Source organism: Heterodontus francisci, chromosome 36 (assembly GCF_036365525.1).
Source record: "Heterodontus francisci isolate sHetFra1 chromosome 36, sHetFra1.hap1, whole genome shotgun sequence".
NCBI lineage: Eukaryota > Metazoa > Chordata > Chondrichthyes > Heterodontiformes > Heterodontidae > Heterodontus > Heterodontus francisci.
Genome location: NC_090406.1, coordinates 13,958,432 through 13,983,233, shown reverse-complemented (window position 1 = coordinate 13,983,233; position 24,802 = coordinate 13,958,432). Strand labels below are relative to the sequence as shown.

General features: G+C 42.7%; 1 protein-coding gene across 1 annotated transcript in view; it reads left to right on the top strand.

Moving 5' to 3' along the window:
• Positions 1-505: 505 nt before the first annotated feature.
• LOC137351358 (guanine nucleotide-binding protein subunit alpha-14-like) overlaps positions 506-24,802 on the top strand; it is a 70,834-nt gene continuing 46,537 nt past the window's right edge. Inside the window, exon 1 of the mRNA XM_068015805.1 lies at positions 506-659. Coding sequence (XP_067871906.1) covers positions 506-659 — 154 coding nt within the window. The remainder of the gene's footprint in view (positions 660-24,802) is intronic.

The following is a 24,802-nucleotide window of genomic DNA, read 5'->3' as shown; positions in this document are numbered from 1 at the left end:
ATTTTTCACGAAGCTCTATTCGCCCCGGCTTTCACTACTGTAATTCTGTCCCTGGATTTCTATTGTATAATAAGTTTCCAAACAAATGATCAGACAGTTTCTGATTGAATAAGCTCGCAGCATTCATTCATGCAACCACAAATTAAATATGATTTCAGAGTGGGCGTGCCACAGATCCTGAGCACTTCAGATCATCTGAAACTCAGTTTTCCTTCAATCCGCGAGTTTCAAAGGAGATAAGCTCTGATTCTCTCTCTCATTCTTTGTTTTTACTTGGGATTTATTTAGGAGTAAGCTCTGAGTGATGATGGTAGATTAGAGAGAGAGGGGGAAAAAAACACAAACCAGACCAAATCTGATCTCTTTTTAACGAACAGGTCGGTTGCTTGAGTTAGTTTTCAGGGAAGTTACGCCTTGAGGTGTTTGGTGAGTTTCAGGGAAGTTTCACATCGTGGTTTTTGGTCAGTTTCAGCTGCGTGCAAGCAGAAGGGCTTTTCAACTGAGTATGGCTTCGTGTTGGCGTTGTTTATCTTGCTGTCACTGTTTCTGCTGTCTGTCGGAGGACGAGAAAGTGGCCCTTGATATAAACAAGAGAATCAACCAGGCATTAAAACAACAGAAACAGAAGCGGAAGCGAGAACTCAAACTCCTGCTCCTAGGTAAGTGGAGGGAAAGGCGCAATCTCTCTCGTTCAACTATTTCACCTCAAGTCTTAAAGTGCTTCCATCTACCCAATTTCTTCATTCATAATGCTGTTTCATATGTCATCAGGTTTGAAATGTCTACTAAACACTTCCTTTCCTAACAGAGTTTGTCGGAGTTTCCCTACATCTTAAAAATCAAATATAAGATAATCAGATTTTATTATTTCAGCTAAGAGTTTGTGAATTTGTGCTCCTGTCGTGAGAACTTTGCACATGTGGGGAATTGGGGTGCAAGGAACCTCACAGTGATGGGCCTTCCATTACTGCCAATAGATGATCCATTCATCTCCGCACTTAATATACACTCCCAATAGGCGAAGCACGAGATAAATTGTAACATTATCCTTGTATAGTAGCGAAGGAAGATATTACAAAGCGAAAGAAAGAACTTGCATTTCTGTAGCATTTTGCACCCCCACAGGATGTCCCAAAGCACTTTTCAGTCAATGAAGTAATTTTAAAGTGTAGTCGCTGTTGTAATGTAGAAAAGGAAGCAGCCAATTTGCGCACAGCAAGCTCCCAAAACAGCAATGTGATATTGGCCAGATAACCTGTATTAGCCACGTTGGTTGAGGGGTGAATATTGGTCAGGGCACTGGGAGAACTGCCTTGATCAAAATAGTGCCATGGTAGCTTTACATCCAACTGAGAGGGGAAATGGCCTTGGTTCAATGTCTCGTCTGAAAGACAGCACCCACGACAGTGCAGCACTCCACCATTACTGCACTGGGAGCATTAGCCTAAATTACATGCTCAAATCTCTGGAGTGAAACTTCAATCCACAACATATGACTCAGAGGAGGGAGTGCTTCCCCACTAAGCCACCGCTGACATGTAATTGCATGAATGTTGATATGAAAAGTAGTCTTGGAAACTCAAGTGCCAGGTCTTTACTCAAACTTACTGGAATCAAACAGCATGAGATCTCTGGTACAAGGTTGTCTCCCAGCAGTCTGATTTCGACTGTCTACCCTATAACCCTAACCTGGTGTGAAGCCACATTATAAAGATCCATTGGATAACTGTGCAGTGCTCAAACATTGCATGGGCTGTTCTTTAATGTTTGAACCAAGTGGGGTAAACCCACCACTCTCATTCAACGACAAAAATTAAGCCACCGAGACAATGAATCTCTGATTATATATTGAAGTGCACAAGCATCTCAGTGATGGTCAGGCTGAGGCCCTTTAACGTCTAAGAAAGGCTGTCAGATTCCATTCTCAGATCAATGGCTGCAGGATAGTTACAGCCACAATTCCTCTTCTCTTGACCTTTTGGAAGGAGCCAGATTGGAGATTTGCAGTCTCTGTAAGGTGGAAGCTACTACTTAACCATCAGCTGCAGGAAGCACAGCCACCACCTGTGGTAGAGTGAGGTGCCACACAGCTGGGTACCGATAAAGCCTGTGGTAAAGTGAGCTGTCACATGCTTGGGCACCTCGGGAGGGAGCCAGTCAGTTAGAGATTTTCAGCTATCATTTATTTTTTAGACATAGCAGAGGACTGGGGTCCTCAATTTAACAGACATTTTCATGTATTTATTTTCTTGCTCTAATCTATTCAGATTTTGAACAATTCTCACTTGCCACCCATGAAATAAAACCCTGCCTTTTTAGCCAGAACATTCTGTTTATCTTTTAAAATTGGCCTTTATATAACTGCCAGAAAATACCTGGAACTGCTGCAAAATAAGTAAAAGTCTAATTTCAAAAATACATAGTTTTGGCTTCTCTCCAGCTCCTCCCAAGGATTTTGACTCAGCCTGGGGTGTGGTTCCATGATAGCCCTCTGCTACTTCACCCTTCTTGGCAGTGAATCCTGGCTGCTATTCGACTGTAGGGAGTAACACTGGGAGCATAAACTTGCTCTCGCCCAATGCTCACATACGCTTCCCAACAGGGGAGCAGGGAGGCCCATAGATAGCAATAAGAAACACTCCTCCTGTTTGTCCTAGCCCAGGCAGCTGAGGCCATATGGGACAGTCCAACAGCTGCTCTTGTTAGGATAAGCCTATTCAAATCCAGACTAGGATGAAACCTGGGACCTTCTTGTCATTAGTGACTCAATACTCACAATGGGGGTTGCCAACACTTTTGAATTGTCCTGGAGTCTCTGGAAATAAAAGTTTAATTGCCCAGACACAGCTGTGAGCAACCCAAGAGGAAAATAATTTGCTCCACTTTCTGATTATAAAGTAGATGATTATGCCGTTGATATCACCAGAATTACAAAATTATGCTTTGGACAATCTTCATGGTTCCTTCATGTGCAGCAAAGTTGAACAAAGTACATGGCCACAACACATCAAGGATGTATTATGGCCCTGGTGGAGATATGGTTTAACCGCTATACAGATGGACTGGTTTCTGGAGTGCAGAAGATCCTGTGTATTTTTTTTAATTCATTCATGGGATGTGGGTGTCTCTGGCTAGGCCACCATTCATTGCCCATCCCTAATTGCCCTTGAGAAGGTGGTGGTGAGCTGCCTTCTTGAACCGCTGCAGTCCATGTGGTGTAGGTACACTAACAGTGCGGTTAGGAGGGTTAGGGTGGGAGTTCCAGGATTTTGACCCAGCAACAGTGAAGGAACGGTGATATAGTTTCACATCAGGGACCAATTACCACAAGGGTAGATGCATCAGGGAACTGATGGCTGAAGGGTATTTGGGGAACTGGGGTAGTGCGGCTGAAGGCAGGAAGTCATGTGATAATACGTCCTGGAATATGTTTGACCAGATTTAGCAACCCTATGCACCACACCTATGCATTGGGTCAGATTTTGCTGTGAAAAATAACAGTGAGGTTAACAGTGTTCACTGCTATTCACATATGCAAGTTAAATGGCAACTTCTGGTGAGCACACATGTGCAATTAAATGCGGAAATTGAAAGCTGCTGACCCAGATGCAATGTTCCTCTCTTAGCTTCCTGTAAACAACATTTTACCATCAGACGTACCCTGCAACTACATTGAATGATGTGATATTGCTGTCCTAGCATGATAGATATCGACTAAACTTACCAAAAAAGTTAGGGTTCGTCCAATCCACTGTAATTATCCTTTGAACAACATGGTAAATCACCATTAATTACTGCTAAATAATCTTCCTGGCACTGAAAATTCACTTTTACAAATGTGGAGTCTCTTTCCTGCAGCTTCTAATTATTGTTGGAGATCTTAAAAAATGTAAATAACATTTGTCTTAACTTCTTCTTTCTATCTCTTTTATCTCTCTCTCAATCCCATTTTCCTTTTCCTCTCTATTCTGTATCTGATTTGACATTGAATTCCCTATTGTAACTGGCACTAACTGTTTCTGAAGCTGCACTGCTCAATTCTTCAATCTGATTGCTTAAGGAGATACACAGGAGCTCACTCACACAGGACCCATCTGCCCTGTTAAATGTTTGACTGATAGTAACCTGCCATCCAAACCCCTGTAGAAAGTCATTGAGTAAGTACAAACCTAACAACCAACTAAGGACATTTGTTTGTCACTCAGAGAAAAATCCAGTCCAATATCTCAGCTTGTAGCAGAAGTGCATGTCACAGCATGAGCAGTAACTCCATGCTGCAGAATCCAGCTGCTCCAAAGACTTTGTTCATTTAGAATTCAAAGTGAAAAGGAACAGATGAAGGCAAGAAATAAGATTACTCTTTTGTATGTTTAGAATTTGCAGCAGTCTAAACTGGCTCCAGCAGCCGACTTGGCTTTGTTTTAGCAGAGGAGGCTGCTCCTCAGCTGCAATTGCTCCAAGAGTTTCCAATACAATAATGTTCTTTACAAACGCTTCTGGCAGATGCTAGCAATTATGTCCAAAGAACTTGGTGCTAATAAGCAAGAAAGACGTAACTTATATTGCACAATTTTGCTGTAGCTGTCCTCTGTTTGTTTAGCTGATGTGTATGGTAAATCAATGGGTAAATTGAAATTTCTTCAAGTTTTCTTTTTAACTTTGTGATGGTAGACACATCAGTTCGCCCTCTCTCAGCTGCACTCCTTCGTAAGCTATGTGTCAGCCTTGGTTAAGATTTGGCACTCTCACCACTGCGCCAGAGGTCATGTGTTCAAGAAAGAAAGATATGCATTTATATAGGGGCTTTCATTACCGCAGGATGCCTCAAAGAACTTCACAGCCAATGTAGTACTTTTGAAGTGCAGTCACTGTTGTATTGTAGGAAACACGACAGCCAAATTGCACACTGCAAGATCCCATAAACGGCAATGTGATAACCAGATAATCTGTTTCCGTGATTTTGATCCTGCTCTTTTTCAAAATTGTGCTATAGGATCTTTTATGCCCACCTGAGAGAGCTGACAGGGCCTCAGTTTAACATCTCATCTGAAAAACAATGCCTCCAACATTGCAGCACACCCTCAGTACTGCACTGGAGTGTCAGCCTAGATTTTTGTGTTCAAGTCTTGGAGTGGACTTGAGCCCACACCTTTTAAGTCAGAGATGAGAGTGCTACCAACTGAGCCATAGCTGATATCACCCTACTTTAACCATCTGAGGACATAATCTAGTGTGACACTTCAGTGGAGTACTGAGCAAGTGTTATGTTGTTGCAAGTGTCATCTTTTGGAGGAGATGTTGAACCAAAATACCACCTGTCATCTTAAGTGGAAGCAAATGATTTCATGGTACGACTTGAAGACAAGCAGGGGAGTTCTTCCCAGTATCCAAGCTGATGTTAATCCTTCAACCAACATCAATAAAACAGAAGTGATTTTTCTCATTGCCATTTGTGGGACCTTGCTGTGCACACAAAATATCTGCCACCTTTCCCTATATTACAACACTGACCACACTGCAAAAGTACTTATTTGACAGTGAAATGCTTTGGGATGTCCTCAAACATGAAAGGTGCTGTAGAGTCATAGAGTCATACAGCACAGAAACAGGCCCTTCGGCCCATTGTGTCTGTGCCGGCCATCAAGCACCTACCTATTCTAATCCCATTTTCCAGTACTTGGCCCATAGCCTTGTATGCTATGGCATTTCAAGTGCACATCTAAATACTTCTTAAATGTTGTGATGGATATATATATATAAATGCAAGTTCATTCTTACTTTCTATATGGAAATGATGGCGTCATCAGTGTCTATAAAGTTACCAGTCAACTGTAACTGTAAAGTAAATTTGGGAATTTGCCCCCTCCTTCCATGTTCATATGTTATTTTAGCAATTGGATATTGGATATCTGATATTGCCTCAGGATATGGCAGCTGTTGTTCAAAAGATAGTTCCTATTACAGGAGCTATTTATTAGGTAGTGTAGAAGTGCCGTCAGAGAGTCACAGAGTTGGGGAAATAGAAACCGGGCCTGTTGAAGAATGCAACTGGGAAGATTGGCAATAGAGATGGGAACACATTCAGAAGTTAGTGGGAAAGGAGAAAGATGAATATTGAAACTTGTGGGGAAAAAAGGATCACGGGAAGAAATGGGAGAAGACACAGGGGAAATAACTCACAAGTGGTCACTATTTCAAAATTGATAACCTAGTAGAATGATTTGTACAAACTGCAGCAACACGAACAATGTGCTTTGATCTCACATGAATGACACAACTTTCGGGTAAAAGCTTCAATTTTAAAATATATATTCTTTCTGCATTGTATCTTTTCCATTTCAATGGTAGCTGGGTCTTGACATTCGGATTTTTAAAGTTAGAATGACAGCTGCTGTTTGTGATAGAATTTCTTTTGCATTTGTCCTGAGAACCTGAGGTTAGATTCATTGTGAAATATTGAATCGGGGGAATAGGTGAGCTAAGTGTTGGTGATTGCTACAGCCTTTAAAGGAGCTGTCAGGATGTATAAAGTTCTAATAAGCTATGTTTCAAGTCTGAACAGGTAAATGACTCTTCAATTCAATCAACTGAGCAGATAGAATTACTTAATATTGATTATCTGCTTGTTAAGAAGGGTTCCCGGGGCTCCTGAAAGGCTCAAGAAACTTGCTTATTGAGGAAGAGATCCTTTTGATCTGAAGTGTGAGGAGCTGCCAGAACCAGGTACAAATACAATGCCTTTCTCCATGACTTTAGTTCACTCCAGTGAACCAGGCAACTGTGGTGAGACAGAGCTCTCTAAGCACAGAGACATGCAATTGTGTAAAAAGAATACTCATCAAAGAATCAGTTTAAAGGTCTGTGGGAATTCCTTAGACTGCCAACAAATTTATGGGAACACCCAACGCCTTGAGATCACTGAAATAAAATCAGAAAATGCGTGAAATACTCAGCAGGTCTGGCAGCGTCTGTGCAGATAGAAACTGAGTTAACGTTTCAGATCTGTGACCCATACTGTATTTGAGTACAAGCCCTTTTTGAGAGAGCAGAGCTGGTGACTTAATCTTTATATGTATGTGGTGTAAAGTGGCCTAGCACTGCTTTGTTGGGGTGCGCAGTGCCGCCAGCCACTTCTGTGCATTGCGTGCAGTGTGGCATTTTCAAAATGCTGTCCACATGGCTATCCCCAGTGTGCTCTGGAAACCTGTGAAGCAGCACATCACACATCCCAATGGGCTGATGCAATGCTAGGATACCTGATTTGGATCACACTAGTCCTGGCAATGAATGTGTACATCACTCTGCAAACAACAGGCACAGAGATGGAAGATGGGTCCTGTATTAGTGTTCCTTAAAGGGCCAGGCTCCCAAATTGCAAGTAATGTAATTTTTAACAACTTTTGCTATTGCAAATTGTCTGGATTGTTCTGGAGTGTTTTTGGAGGGGCTGTGGCACATACCTGGATTTGCCAGAGAGTATTACTTTTCATCTGTGTTCAATATGGAGAAGGACGATGTAGGTACAGAGATCAGGGAGGGGAATTGTAATATACTTGAACAAATTAGCATTGAAAGGGAGGAGGTATTAGCGGTTTTAGCAGGCTTAAAAGGGGATAAATCCCCAAGTCCAGATGAGATCTATCCCAAGCTGCTACGTGAGGCAAGGTAGGAGATTGCCGGGGCTCTGACACACATTTTCAAATCCACTCTGGCCACAGGAGAAGTGCCAGAGAACTGGAGGACAGCGAATGTGGCACCATTATTCAAGAAGGGTAGTAGGGATAAACCAGGTAATTACAAGCCAGTGAGTCTAACATCAGATATTGGGAAAAATTCTGAGGGACAGGATTAATCTCCACTTGGAGAGGCAGGGATTAATCAAGGATAGTCAGCATGGGCTGGAGCATTTCAGCTATGATGAGAGACTGGATAGGCTAGGGCTGTTTTCCTTGGAGCAGAGAAGGCTGAGGGGGGACCTGATTGAGGTATACAAAATTATGAGGGGCATAGATAGGGTAGATAGGAAGAAACTTTTTCTCTTAGCAGAAGTGCCAATAACCAGGGGCATATATTTAAGGTAAGGGGCACGAGGTTTGAGGGGATTTGAGGAAAACGTTTTTCACTCCAGATGGTGGTTGGAATCTGGAACACACTCCCTAAAGGGTGGCAGAAGCAGGAACCCTCAGAACATTTAAGAAGTATTTAGATGAACACTTGAAATGCCATAGCATAGAAGGCTACAGGCCAAGTGCTGGAAAATGGGATTAGAATAGATAGGCTTGATGGTCGGCACGGACACGGTGGGCCGAAGGGCCTGTTTCTGTGCTGTATAACTCTATGACTCTATTACTATGTCCTGACAGGGAGAGCAGCGATTTGGTGACATCCACCAAAAGGCTGCAATAGATATGGGGGCATCAGTGGCAGTGTCTCGTGGTCTGTAACAAAACAGTAAGATGGAGCAGAGGCTACGGAGAGGGGAAGCTCTGTGCCATGACCTCTGTTAACTTGGAGCTGGACTCCTCCACACTCCTTGACAGTGACAGGAGGCTGCACCTGGTATCTCAGTGTGCATGCGCATCAGCACTCACTAGTACACCACCCCATCGAGGTCCTCAACTTAGTCCTCTACAGCAGAACTGATCTGCAACCTCACTCTCTGGGGAGCTGGCAAACAAACCATCTTTTACCCTTGGCCTAAAGGGTATGCATGCCCACCCGACTTACTATGTGCAGATCCTAACTCTATACTAACCTCTAAGGTACATGCAGTGCCAGTCTCTGAGCTTGTGACTGTGAGAGTCAGATCAAGTGACAGGGTCTCTCTTAGTGCTTGGCTGTTGCTCTCTCTCTTCCTTCTTGGGCTGCTGTGGCTGAGCAGGTGACAGTTCTTAGGGGCCTGAAAGCAGGAAATCCAAAGGAGAAGGTTGGGGTGAGGGAGGGGATTGGGGTGGGTGGAATGCTTGAGGTTCATGGTCACACCATCTGCAGCTTGCATAACATACCAGATAGAAGAATAAGGGTGAGCTGTGAGTTGAGAAGGGGCATAAGGCAGGAAAATATTGCCAACCTCAGTGTTCTCAGTGATGCTGAATGACACAGGCTCTGTTGCTGTCGGCCCCATGATGCTGAACCATCTCCTCTGTAGGGCTCAGGGGACGCAGGCATCCTTGTCCCCTGCTGGTTCTGCTCTGCTCCCTTCTATTGTGTGCCACCTTGTCCTGAAAGAGAGAGGGCAGAATATCAGTGATTGTGTAACACTGAGCTTGGGTGATGTTCCTGCCATAGCTGAATAGCTGGGGGGGGGGGGGGGGGCGCGGTATGTGGAAGCATTGGTAGGTGGGTGCGAGGCTGACATCATTGGAATGTGTGTGAGGGTGGGATGGAGTATCTAGATGTTAGGCGTGAGTCTTGAATTCCAGGGCCTGCTGATGGGTGAATGATGGGTGTGTGGTACATTGAGCAGTGTGAGCGGTTGGTAGTTTGGTGGGTAGGAGGTATAATGTGAAGATGCATTCGCTGACTTTGACCACTCATGAGGGGATCATTAGACTTCTTATGGAACTGCTGCCAGGTCCTCGGGTCCAGACGCCATGAATTGACCGCCCTGGCCACCTGCTCCCAGCCCTTTCTGAGGGTGGTTCTTGAGGGCCTTCTGGTCCCCTGCAGAAACATTCCATCTTTCCTCCAGTCCACCACCACCAAGGCTTCCAGGGCCACATGCATCTCCCCGGAACCCTCTACTGCCCTGGTGTTCAATTACCAGTTTTTAAGAAGAGCAGGCTGGCTGCTCTATATGATATCTGCGCAACACTGCTTGGCCCCCTGCTGAGTGCAGAGGCAGCTGACAGCACAAAGAAGGAGGAAGCAGAATAGAGCCGGCTCGGCCACATGCTACAATTATGCAGATGAGGTGGGTGCACCTCTTGATCAGAACTGGTACAGGCAGGTTGCAAATCATGACCCCTGCACCCAAAAACCCAGGCACACAAATATCTAGCCAAGATATACATATGAGTCCAGCTTTTAGATGGTGAATATCTCTGCTCTAGAGGGCAACATAATTCACTCTTGAATTGGTCATGGATTATCAGATAATCCTTTCTTTTGGAGAAAGGATATATTTTCAGGCTTTAAAAAAACTTAGACTGTCATCCCATAGTTGTTATATTCACTGAGTCAGCGGCGCTTGAGATGGCTTGGCCATGTGAGCCGCATGGAAGATGGCAGGATCCCCAAAGACACATTGTACAGCGAGCTCGCCACTGGTATCAGACCCACCGGCCGTCCATGTCTCCGCTATAAAGACGTCTGCAAACGCGACATGAAATCGTGTGACATTGATCACAAGTCGTGGGAGTCAGTTGCCAGCATTCGCCAGAGCTGGCGGGCAGCCATAAAGACAGGGCTAAATTGTGGCGAGTCGAAGAGACTTAGTAGTTGGCAGGAAAAAAGACAGAGGCGCAAGGGGAGAGCCAACTGTGCAACAGCCCCGACAAACAAATTTCTCTGCAGCACCTGTGGAAGAGCCTGTCACTCCAGAATTGGCCTTTATAGCCACTCCAGGCGCTGCTTCACAAACCACTGACCACCTCCAGGCACGTATCCGTTGTCTCTCGAGATAAGGAGGCCCAAAAGAATTTCTTGGTTTACTTTTTTCTTTGAGAATCTTTTGAATTATGGTGCTATCATGCATTTTGGGTCAATGGGTTTATGCTCCTAACCTAGGTTTCTTAATCTAAACATAAAATTGGTCCTAAATTGGCAGCTGCAATTGAGGAAAAAGTCTAAATAGATAGATGGATTAATCTTTATGTGCTGAACTGTGGAATTGATACTAGCCATTGGAGTTTGATGAAGAAATATTTGCATTTAAATAGTGCCTATTGTATCTCAGAAATGTCTCAAAGCATTCTGAATGCAATTAAGCAGTTGCTCTTGTACATCCCTGCAGCAAATGGCCAGTGAACTTGTTTTGGGTGGTTTTGATTGAGATAGGAATGTTGGCTAGGCTCAGATATTAGCAGTACCTCCTGCTCTTCAAAGGTGTCACAAGATCTTTTTCATCCACCGGATGCATTCGAACACATGGGTGAGGCTTTGGTAGAGCATCTCATCTGAAGGACAGCAGATCTGAGAATGCACCACTTCCACTGTATTGCACTGAAGTGTCAGCCTAAAGTATATATGTTCAAGTTCTGGTGAGAGACTTGAATCATACAATCCTCTGACTCCTAGTCAAGAGTGTTACCAACCGTGCGAAGTTGACACTTGATGTAAATGAAACATGCAGCAAACTTTGTTTGAGGCTTTCAGTCCATTGAGGCCATGTTGACCTGATGTGTAGGTTCTTACAAATTTATCAAATCTTTCCGCTGTCATTGATGGGAATGATGTCTGTTGTGTAAATCATACACAATTTACACATTCTGTGTAAAAACACAGAAGTCCCCGAGGCGGCCAACATCCCCAGCTTATACACACTACTGAGTCAGCGGCGCTTGAGATGGCTTGGCCATGTGAGCCACATGGAAGATGGCAGGATCTCCAAAGAGACATTGTACAGCGAGCTCGCCACTGGTATCAGAACCACCGGCCATCCATGTCTCCGCTTTAAAGACGTCTGCAAACGCGACATGAAGTCCTGTGACATCGATCACAAGTCGTGGGAGTCAGTTGCCAGCGTTCGCCAGAGCTGGCGGGCAGCCATAAAGGCGGGGCTAAAGTGTGGCGAGTTGAAGAGACTTAGCAGTTGGCAGGAAAAAAGACAGAAGCGCAAGGGGAGAGCCAACTGTGTAACAGCCCCAACAAACAAATTTTTCTGCAGCACCTGTGGAAGAGCCTGTCACTCTAGAATTGGCCTTTATAGCCACTCCAGGCACTGCTCCACAAACCACTGACCACCTCCAGGCGCATATCCATTGTCTCTCGAGATAAGGAGGCCAAAGAAGAATGGATACAAAGCATGATCATTACTATACAGTGGTACTTTGTACAATGTAGATAGTCCGCAGCAATCAAACACCAGCAGATTCTGAGAACTGATAGACAACAGAAATGACAATAGAGCTGGATGTATTTTAAGAGGAAGAAATTTCCATTTAGATTCAGGACACTCAGAGTAAAATTGATCTACAGCAGCAGCATGAAATGGGCTCGTAGTGAATCAGCAGGCCAATTTTCCACTGCACCGGATCTTCTTTTGGCTGAGGCTAACAGAATGAATACAATAGAGGGAGATGTTGGCATTGTGGTATGTTGTCACTTGATACTGTAGAGGCCTGGGGACAGGGGTTCAAATCCCACCATGGCAGCTGGTGGAATTTAAATTCAATTAATTAATAGCAAATCTGGACCTAAAAGCTAGTCTCAATAATGGTGACCAGAAAACTATTGGGCCTATATTCTCTAGGGTTTTGAAGAATGAGAGGTGATCTCATTAAAACTTACAAAATTCTTATAGGGCGTGACAGGGTGGATGTAGATAAAATGTTTCCCCTAGTTGGTGAGTCTAGAACCAGGGGTGATAGTCTCAAATAAGGGGCAGGCCATTTAAGGCAGAGATGAAGAGGAATTTCTTCGCTCAGAGGGTGGTGAATCTTTGGAATTCTCTACCCCAGAGAGCTGTGGAAGCTCAATCATTGAGCATGTTCAAGACAGAAATCGATAGATATCTGGATACTTAATGTCATCAAGGGATATGGGGATAGCAGGAGACGGTGGGGTTGAGGTACATGAACAGTCATGATTTAATTGAACGGTGGAGCAGGCTCGACGGGCTGAAAGGCCTACTCCTGCTCCTATGATGAATCGAACTCTTTTGGAGACTCGTTTCTAGCCTCACTGTCACTGTTACTTGATTAGAAATTTATAAAATTTTACCAAGTCGATGGAAAATAAAAACTGGCGCGGTAAGAAATTGACTGCCGGTGCTTGATGAGCATAGGCTGTTTCACACTGTTGGCAAAGACCAACTTCATCCCCAGAGTATCCATTGTGCTCGGACATTCATGTTCATGTACTGGACAAATGTTTAGTGTTGTTATTCTGAAGTATATTTTTACATTCACTAAATTTTCACATAAAAATATAAATTATGGAAGTCTGCAACAGCCACCTCTAAAATGCTGAACCATGGAGGACTGACAAGCATATGTTGTAACACTTTGCCCTTACCACTGAGAATTGGCCATTACCTTTGTAACCAGAAATAATATGCAAAATTATTGCACAAAATCTAACCAAATTAAAATATGCTTTACTGGTGGGGGTTCTAAATTCCGCAACAGAAAATGTAGTTTGGACTTTCATTTCGCAACACAATAAACTTTGGTTGTCAAAGTGAAGGCGCCAGCAGCCAAGATAAACACAGTTGATATCACTAATCTGACCGCCTCCAGTCTTCCAATCCTTATATGTGCTACAGTTGAAGCAACTTTAACAGCACTGTGCTATCTAATAGCACAAATTAAAATGTTTTAACAGTTCTGCCTCTTTTGGAATGCTGCCTGGCTGTTCATGCGCAGTAGTTGGCACCTGTAGAGTTTTTCAGACTTAAAAGATATTTTTCATTCAGCCAGATACGTGCATTAGATAAAGCTTCACTGCTTCACTGATGTCAACTTGACTGAGTTTGTTGTACTTTTTCTTCGGTCTTAGAAGGATATAGGTTCAAATCCGACTTCAGAATTTTTAGGTTAACATTTCGGTGCATTGTCTGAAGTCTTTCATGTGGGTGCGATGTTAAACTGAGGCTGACTCTCCCTGCTCTCATGGATTTTATGATCTCATGACACTTCATGAAGAAAGGCACAAAATAAATTGACCTGTCAACGTTGGTTGTGTGATCTTAGTGTATTAAAAATGGCTGCCATTTTCCCATATACAGCTCTTCAAAGCAAAATAATGCATTGTCTGTAAAATGCTTTGGAATAGTTTTGGAATGTGATAAATGTTATAAAAAATGCAAGTTTGCATTCCTGGTTGCGTATTCAGCAGATGGCCAGGATAACAATTAGGTACCCATATTTGTTGGCCGTCAATTTAGTCTTGATGCTGGTGAACATGCACACTTCTCTGGCAATATAATGGGATTTTTTTCTAAGTTCATAGAGTCGTACAGCATATAATGAAGCCTTTCAGCCCATTGTGTATGTGCTAGCTCTTTGAAAGAGTTATCCAATTCGTTCCACTCCCGTGCTCTTTCCCTCTAGCCCTGCAATTTTTTTTCCCTTTTCAAGTATATTGATAACTCTCCTGTGAAGTACTTTGGGATGTTTTACTACATGAAAGGCCCTATATAAATGCAAGTTGTGGTTATATATACAATTTGCTGGGCTTGGTGCTGAAACTGTGGGAATTAAATAATGTTTACTAAAAAAAAAGGAAGACTATTCTCCACAATTGATGACTTGCATTTTCAGCAACTGCATGTTTCAAAGCTGCATGTTGGTATGATTTCATCATGGACTGTTAATTGCAGAGAAATATAGATATTCTTCCTTTATGGGCGAGGGAGGAATTTCTCCCTTTTTGCTTCAAATTGGATTTCCATGCTTTTGTATGTTTTGATTGCATTGATGGATTTATCAATGGAAAGATGAAACTGCTGAACTGTATTAAAGCAAAATGTTAGATGGATCACTTTCAGGATACGAGAACTTTTTAATTAACAAAATAGTTGTGCTCCTTCAAGCAACAACATGCCTGTTCCAGATACAGAGATTGAAATGAGACACAAAAAGGGGGCTTATGACAAATGCAAGCATCATAATCCAGTAAAGACCAAGCTAGAAATAGAAAGTACAGAGGAATTCCAAATAGAAGGGGGAAAGAGAGAGAATGAGAACAGGTTAGCAGCTAACATCAACGGAACCTTCTTTGAAAACATATAAATAGTAAAAGGGCAGCCAACGAAAGGGTGGGGATGATTAGGGACTGAAAAGGAAATATTCTTGCAGAGGGGTAGGGCATGGCTGAGGTATGCATCTGAATTCACTAGAGAAGAGCATGCTGTCAATGTAGCAGTAAAGGAGGAGAGAGTAATGATGTTGGATAGGATAAAAATAGATAAAGAGGTACTCAAGCAGTTGACAGCTCTCAAAGTAGAGAAGTGCCTGATCTGGATGGGGTGCATTCTAGATTACTGAGGGAAGTAAGGGTGACAATTACGCAGACACTGGCCACAATTTTCCAATCATGCTTAGATTCTGGGGTGATTCCAGAGGACTGGAAAATTGCAAATATTATATCCCTGTTTAAAAAAGGGAAGAAGGATAAACCCAGCAATTATAGACCAGGCAGTGATGGGGAAGCTTTTAGAGACAATAATCTGGGGCAAAATTAATTGGCACTTGGAAAAGTATGGGCTAATAAATGAAAGTCAGCACTGATTTGTTAAAGGCAAATTTTGTTTGACTAACTTGATTGAATTCTTTGATGTAGTAATGTGGAGGGTTAATGAAGTTTGTTGTATATATGGATTTTCAAAAGCAGTTTGACAAAGTACCACAGAATAGACCTATTGGCAAAATTAAAGCTGATGGGATTAAAGAGACAATGGCAGCATGGATATGAAATTGGCAAAGGGACAGAAAGCAGAGAGGAGTAGTGAATGGTTGTTTCTCAGATTGGAGGAAAGTATACAGTGGTGTTCCCCATGGGTCTGTATTAGGATAACTGCTCTTTTAGATATACGATAATAACCTGGACTTGGATTTACAAGGCATAATTTCAAAGTCTGGAGATAATACAAAACTAAAAAATGTAGTAAACAATGAGGAGGATAGAAACAGATTTCAGGGGCACATTGACAGGTTGGTGAAATGGGCAGACATGGGAGATAAAATTTAACACTGTGAAGTGTGATAAGGAAAATACTTGAAAGGAAAAAAAATTACATGGCTTTGAGGATACAGCAGGGGAGTGGGACCAATTGGATACCTCTACCAAAGGGCTGGCAGAGGCATGATGGGCCTAATGGCCTCCTTCTGTGCTGTATCACTTTATGATTCTGCTAATGTTTTGGTAGGAAGATTAAAGAGGGGCAATATAAGCTAAATGGTACAATTTTAAAGATGGTGCAGGAATAGAGAAATTTGGGGGTCTATGTACACAATTTTTCGAAGGTGACAAGACAAGTTGAGAAGACTGTTTAAAAAAAACCGTACGGGATCCTTGGCTTTATTAATAGAGGCATAGAGTATGATAGAAAAGCAGTTATGCTGAACCTTTATAAAACACTGGTTAGGCCTCAGCTGGATTTTGGACTCCACACTTTAGGGAGAATGTCAAAGCTTTGGAAAGGGTGCAGAAGAGATTTACTAGAATGGTATGAGGGATGAGGGGCTTCAGTTATGTGAAGAGACTGGTGTTGTTCTCCTTGGAGCAGTGAAAATTAAGAGAAGATTTGTTAGAGGTGTTCAAAATCATGATGGTTTTGATAGAGTAAATAAGAAGAAGCTGCTTTCAGTGGCAGAAGGATTGTTAATTAGAGCACTTAAGATTTAAAGTGATTGGCAAAAGGATGCGAGGCAACATGAGGAAACATATTTTCTACATAGAGTTGTTGCACTGCCTGAATGGATGGTAGAAGCAGATTCAATAGTAACAGTCAAAAGGAAAATACTTGAAAGGAAAAAAAATTACAGGGCTTTGAGGATACAGCAGGGGAGTGGGACCAATTGGATACCTCTACCAAAGGGCTGGCAGAGGCACGATGGGCCTAATGGCCTCCTTCTATGCTGTATCACTTAATGATTCTGCGAATGTGTGATGATTTGAAATTCACGGAGATCTCTTCCTCATCATAAGTTGCTCGACATTTGCACATTAATTTACACATTAATAACATTAGTTTGTAACAAATGTTGGTCCAATGTGAGTTTCATGGTTTTCTACAATCAGGTACTAGTGCAGAAAATGTTTTTGCAGTAGCCCAAAAGATTCAAAATTGGACCCTTAGGGTCTGATTTTCACTGCCTCTACCAGGCAGGAACAAGGCAGCAACACTCTGAAACTCACAGCGCTGAACTTGCCTCATCATTCCTGCTCTCGATCCACCCCCTGCCATATTCAACTGCTACTGGAAACGTGCTGTCTGATGTACATAGGATCCAGATGCAATTTTTAGGTAGCAGTGAAAAGAGAGGTTTTTTTTTAATTCATTCAGGGAATGTGGGCATTCCTGGCAAGGCCAGTATTTATTGCCCATCCTTAATTACCCTCAACTGAGAGGCTTACTGGGCTATTTCAGGGGTCAGTTTAAGAGTCAACCACATTTCTGTGGGTCTGGAGTCACATATAGGCCAGACCAGGTAAGGGCAGCAGATTTCATTCCCTAAAGGACATTAGTGAACCTGATGGATTTTTAATGAAAATCCAGTAGTTTCGTGGTCACCATTATAGATACTAGCTTTTTATTCCAGCCATATTTAATTAACTGAATTTAAATCCCCCAGCTACTATGGTGGGATATAAACTCATGGCTCCAGATCATTAATCTTCTGGCTTCTGCATCACCAGTCCAGTAACATAACCACTATGCTACTGTTCCCTCATGCGTACTTCACAGATTGGAACTAGGTGTAGAGCAGCCTAACTAGTGGTCCTTAAAGGACTGCTGCACATTTCTCCAGAAACAGCACAGCTACATTTCAGGAATGATTTTTGAACTGCTGCTCTTGCCCCACAAAATTTTTTTGGCCCAATGTCACTTCTTTCATTCACTACTCCACCTCTCAAGTTTGCTTCCCTGGCTCTCCAAGTCTTTTGCTTTTTAGTATCCACAGTTTCCTTCTTCTCATTTTAGTATATAGTATGTTTCCTCATTCTTGATTTAGCATGCAGCACCTGTTTCTCATTTCAGTACAGAGTTGTCTCTGATCCCTGCCATTTTATTGATTTCTATCTTTTCAAAATGTTTCTTCATTCTTTTGATAATTGTGCAGAATGTTGTAACGGGTCTCCCCTTTATTTCTCTTGCTTCACAAAATTATAATGTAACAATTTTTAGGAACAGCTCAAAGGTCACATAGCCCAACAAACTCCATTGCTTTCAATTACACTAACTACATCTACCCACCATACCTCTCAACCTATTCTCTCCAGAAATTTATCTGGTTGACTCTTGAGCCCATTAGCTAAACCTCTTCAATGACCAGCCTTTAACTTACTCCATGGGGCTGAATTTTACGCCATCCCAAAGAGCGGGATGGTGGTGGGGGTTTGGGGGTGGGGGGGGGAGGTGCAGGGGAGTGGTGGGGGGAGCGTAAAATGGAGCAGGAGGCTCCAGGATCCCTTAGCGACCCGTTCCCGCCTCTACCGCCACTTTACGCAGGGTGGCAGCAACGAAAAATGGCCCGCCCACCCCAGGCCAATCAAAGCCCTTAAGTGGCCATTTAAAGGCCTCTTAGCGGCCACTTAAGGGCCTTCGCCCACCTTCACACGGATTTTACGCATGGTAAGAGGGCATCCTAGACCCGAGAAACCAGCTGACAAAAGCAGGTGGCTCTCAAACGTCCCGGGGGGGTGGGGGTCCTCATGATCGAGCACCCTGTGCCTGATGGAGGGCCACCCCCGCTACTCCAACCACCTCCAACACCCAACACGCCCCCTCCCGTCCCCCCAACTGACCACTCTTGCCTTGCTGGGGCCCGACCAATTACCCCCAGTGAGGCAACCAAAGCTTACCTGCCTTCCAGGCTCCCCGGCATCTTTACTTCTAGCTGGGATGTAGTCCCAGCAGTAGCCACCGCTCCATTAGACAGGACTTTCTACCTAAGCGGGTGGAAGTCCTGCCTCAGAACAATTGAAGCCCACAAAATACAGGTCGGATCCCCAGGTGATGCAGAAGTGGGTTTGCCACCGACTTTTCAGTCAGTGGCCGGCTCCCATCCGCCTATGGTTAAATCCCGGCCCATAAGTCTATTATTGTTTCATTAAAAAGAGGCACTGCCTGACTTCCTTTATCACTCCTAAGTTTCTAATTTTGACCATAGTCCCTATTATTTGAACCCTTCATCAGAGTGAACAATCTTCCTGAATTGCTTTTCCCAATCCTAGTTCTAATCTTAAAAATGTCAATTGGATCGGCTCAAAGTCGTCTCTTTCCAAGTGCATACCGAATCAAACTTTCTTACTTTCAATTCCTGACAACATCTTGGTTGCTTCCTTCTGTAACACCCTGAAGGCAATAATATCCTTCCTGTGGTGACCAGATCAGACACATGTACTCATACCATTCCTTGACTGGGAAGAAATGTAGGTAGCCCCAATCTATCTATGTAGTGCTTAAACTGACTGCTGGCAGATTAGCAGTAGCAGTTGCTATCTAATTTTCCTTCCAGTCCTCTCTCAGTAAGAACGTTTCTAGCTTCTGCTTGTTATGTGGCTTGGCTAAGTTCAGGAGCTGATCACATGGGTAATTGCTGGTACAGACTTGCAACTAAACACCCTGTGGCACAGCATATTGGATCACCATTACATGGTGTTATCTGAATGCCAACCTGCTTAACAAGACTTTGTATGGACTAATTTGGAATAATAAAACAGGTTTGCAGGTCAGCATTAAGTCTTGAGCCAATGAATTACAAATATAGAACTTATTGTGAGCATGGTAGCAAAGTAGTTAATGGGAATGAGTGAACCAGTCTGGCTTTAGTGAGCTGCATCAATTGAAGTAAAACTGCCTCCAGTCCATTAAAGTTAGAATGAGAACCAGGAACAATCAATGTATACAGCACAACTTTCAGTGTTAAATAATATCAAAAGGTTTTAGAAGTTTAAAGGCTTTGTTGTTAATCTCAGTGCTACCCTAGAATAAACCAAGAATCTGGCTATCAACTGTAGCATAATTGACTGTCTCCACTTCACTTAATGCTAATCTGTTAAAGACCTTTGATTAGTATTTGATTCATAATCCATGCAGCAGAATCCAACTGCACCGATTTGCAAAACTAGCCAATTCTTAAGATTCTTTCCTTCTTTCCATATTCTAACAAACTATTTGGACCAAAATTTCCCCTGAACAGCATCCTCAGTACGGTCATCCTGATAATATCCCTTGTATGGTCATGTGTTAAACAATATATTGTAAGACTGCATTTTTTTGACTGTGAATCTGAATAAAACAATTGAAGTCAATGTATCATTGACTTTAAACAAGAAATGTTGGGAATACTCAGCAGGTCTCTCCACAGATGCTGCCAGACCTGTTGAGTATTTCCAGCATTCTTGTTTTTATTTCAGATTTCCAGCTTCTTCAGTATTTTAGATTAGATTAGAGATACAGCACTGAAACAGGCCCTTCGGCCCACCGAGTCTGTGCCGAACATCAACCACCCATTTATACTAATCCTACACTAATCCCATGTTCCTACCAAACATCCCCACCTGTCCCTATATTTCCCTACCACCTACCTATACTAGTGACAATTTCTAATGGCCAATTTACCTATCAACCTGCAAGTCTTTTGGCTTGTGGGAGGAAACCGGAGCACCCGGAGAAAACCCACACAGACACACTTGCAAACTCCACACAGGCAGCACCCGGAATCGAACCCGGGTCCCTGGAGCTGTGAGGCTGCGGTGCTAACCACTGCGCCACTGTGCCGCCCCTACGCCACTGTGACTTTGTCTGGTCTTATAGGTTTAGAATATTAATAAAAATCAATATAGCCACCTCAGAATGAAAGGAATTTTATTACAGAAGATTTCACTATAGGGGATCTAATCATCTGTTGCAGTATGAACCTCACCTAGTGCAAAGCTATCCTAGACTTTGAACAAAGTTTTCAATGCAGATTATTTAAGGACTTGACTTGTTTAAGACTCTAGAGTGCAAGCAATAAAAACTGGCTTCTATTCAGGAACCTTTGGAGAACTTGATAAATGTTGATACTCATGCAGTTATACACCATGCTTCATTGTCACAAATTCATCCGTGGCTGAAAAGTGAGTTGTTCTTATGAGAGATTGGTCTTAAGATGTAATCACCTTAATTGACTATAATAGTTTCATTTTAGATTAGGGAAAATATAGTACTGAGATTCAACTGGGATCATTTATTCAGTTTGGGAACAAATGCTTCTTTCAAACGATCCAAACTGAACTTTTTGCATCCAAGCTCATTAAGTTCTGGCTTAGTATCACCCAACTGACCCTGTTTCGAGCTTCATTTTTGACCCAAATGTGGATTGATCACCAGTAATTAATTGGCTTGTCAGGTTGAATTTCAGAACAGAATGGCAACCAGATGTTACTTGTTTTTAGAGTGGGTAGTGTGTGGTTAATAAGCATATTGATTGTGATTCAACTAGCTGTGTTGTTCTGCCAGTCACTTTTTGTGTCTGATACAGCCTTGAACAATCCAGTTGGTTACTAATGCAATACCATTTATATAATACGAACATACAAATTAGGAGCAGGAGTGGGCCACTCAACCCCTCGAGCCTGCTCCGCCATTCAATAAGTTCATGGCTGAACTGATTACTCCACATTTCCACCTACCCCCGATAACCTTCCACCCCCTTGCCTATCAAGAATCTATCTACCTCTGCCTTAAAAATATTCAAAGACTCTGCTTCCACTGCCTTTTGAGGAAGAGAATTCCAAAGACTCACGACCCTCTGAGAGAAAAATTTCTCCTCATCTCTGTCTTAAATGGGTGACCCCTTATTTTGAAACAGTGACCCCTAGTTCTAGATTCTTCCACAAGGAGAAACATCCTGTCCACATCCACCCTGTCAAGACCCCTCAGGATCTTATATGTTTCAATCAAGTCGCCTCTTACTCTTCTAAATTCCAGCGGATACAAGCCTAGCCTGTCCAACCTTTCCTCATAAGACAACCCGCCCATTCGAGCTATTAGTCTAGTCAACCTTCTCTGAACTGCCTCCAACGCATTTACATCCTTCCTTAAATAAAGAGACCAGTACTGTACACAGTACTCCAGATATGGTCTCACCAATGCCCTGTATAGCTGAAGCATAACCTCCCTCCTTTTGCATTCAATTCCCCTCGTGATAAACGATAACATCCTATTAGCTTCCCTAATTACGTGCTGTATCTGCATACTAACCTTTTGCGATTCATGCACTAGGACACCCAGATCCCTCTGCATCTCAGAGCTCTGCAATCTCTCACCATTTAGATAATATGCTTTTTTATTCTTCCTGCCAAAATGGACAATTTCACACTTTGCCACATTATGCTCCATTTGCCAGGTCTTTGCCCACTCACTTAACCCATCTATATCCCTTTGTAGCCTCCTTATATCCTCTTCACAAGTTACTTTCCTACCTATATTTGTATCATCGGCAAATTTAGCAACCATACCTTTGGTCCCTTCATTTAAGTAATTTATATAAATTGTAAAAAGTTGAGGCCCCAGCACAGATCTCTGTGGCACACCACTCGTTACATCTTGTCAACCAGAAAATGACCCATTTATGCCTACTCTCTGTTTCCTGTTAGCTAACCAATCTTCTATCCATGCCAATATGTTACCCCCTACACCATGAGCTTTTATTTTCTGCAATAACCTTTGATGTGGCACCAATGTCATCCACTGTATGTCAGACAACAGAATGCAGTTAGAAGTTCTAAATAACTTGGAAATTCACCAAGTGTTTCTCAGAATAAAGTGATTCAGGTGTTCAGTATTTGTGACTGGCAACGTTGTCATCTATAACACACTGACCTTGCTGTTACAGCAGTTCCAAATTCGACAGGAAACTATTATTTTTCTTGTTTATTCTCAGGTGATTAAGGCTAATTCATTTGCCCCGCTCTAGTTGCCAGGCAGAGGTGGATTTGGTGACAGTTATTTTACAACTGAAAGGCTTGGTCAGCCACTTCAGAGGGCTTTTAGAGTCAACCACTCAGGTTAGAACGGGTAGGGGTGACACGTTGCCTTCCCTGAAGGACATTAGTGGGGCTATGACAATTTGGCAGCTTCCATGGCCAAATTGTTTTGCCTTTCATAGCCATTTTATTTGGTACCAGTCCACAAATTACCAGTTTTAATGAACTCATGACTTCTGTGTTGGTACTCCAGTACCGTAACCAGATCATAACCAATAGCGCCTCAAATCCACTCATCGTGATGCTTTGGCTTATGCTGCTGAAAGTAGCTCATGCTACAAAAGGAGGTATCATCTGAGCTTCCAATCTTCAAAAACAGCATAAATGCAAAGCATTTTGCCTTGCTTTTCCAGCCACTAATGGGCCAAGGAGCTGAACTATTCACCCTGTTTGGACCAGCAAAGTGGTTTTGCTATCACTAACTAGCCAGGTAGGACATTCCAACTCTTTGGTAGTTGGGTATCACCAAGTTCTATGAACTTGAACTTTCATCAAGAGGCTGCTGCCTCCAAAGCATTGTCATTTCCCTGTATTTTGTTTTATAATGCTTCCCAAGAAATTGCAGGGCACTTGTGTTTTGTGTTCAGTCTGTTTCTGTTTTTTTTCTGCTAGCTGGTTTCATGGGACATATTGATGGTCAGCATGTTGCATTTAGTCTGTGTGTAAAACTCTACCGTCCTGAAGCAAATAATGCCAATGCTGTAATCACTGCAAGTTTATTGAATGATAATTTGCAGCTGTTTTTATAGAAACAAAACAATTGATATACATTACAAAGCAACAACGCAAGGGATTCAGATCATTTAATCAAGTCCACCAATTTATTGCAATTGTAGAAATTCTACCAGAATAGTGTAAACAAAATGAGTAAATGGAAATTGCACAGGCAACCAAAAATCATGGCATGCCAGCAAGTCCACCTTCCTATAAAAACCCTTCGTAATCACTGCTTGATCTATTTGCCTGTCGTCCTCACCACTTGCTGTACTTGATGCTGATGCTGGTATCCCGAGATCCATTTTCCTTCTGCCTATTATCTCTTTAGACTACTGACCAGTTGAGGTCAGTCCTACCCACCAACCTCCCTTAGCCGGTGTGATTCCCGCTATGTACCATCTCCACCAGAATTGATTTCCTACTGCCTACCATGAATGCCAGCGTCATCTCTATTATCTGTAACTCCCACTGTGTGAGGCTGAGATGGGTTTGTTGGGTAATTCAGGGAGAACATCCATTATTATTGTTTCTATATGCAAAACCTTTATTTTTTTTGATGTTAGTGTCATTTCATTAAAATATGAAGATGCCATACATAGGAGCTGAGATTTTTAAAAAAGTTGTCCTTAGGATATGAACAAGGCAGCATTTATTGCTCATCTTCAGTTGCCCTAAGAAGGTGGTGATTCAAATTTATATGCTTTACCTGCATTAAGAGTCAACTAAATTGTGGGAACTACAGTCCGATATAAGTCGGACTGGGTGGGGATATCCTTGAAGGATATAAGTTAACTAGTTGAGCTTTAACAAGAAAAGGACAGCTTCATGACTAGCAGCAAAACCTTGCATTTGTATAGCACCTTTAATGTAGTAAAACATCCCAAGGCGCGTCACAGGAGCATTATCAAACAAAATTTGATCCTGAGCCACGTAAGGAAAAAGAATCATAGAATGTTTACGACACAGAAAGAGGCCACTTGGCCCATTGTGTCTGTGCCAGCCGAAAAATGAGCCACCCAAGCTAATCCTACCTTCCAGCATTTGGTCCGGAGCCCTGCAGGTTACAGCACTTTACAGCATAACCAGAGACCTTTTAAATGAGTTGAGGGTTTCTGCCTCTACTACCCTTTCAGGCAGTGAGTTCCAGACCCCTGTACTGAGAATTACCACCCTCTGGGTGAAAAAACTTTTCCTTATCTCCTCTCTAATCTTTCTACCAATC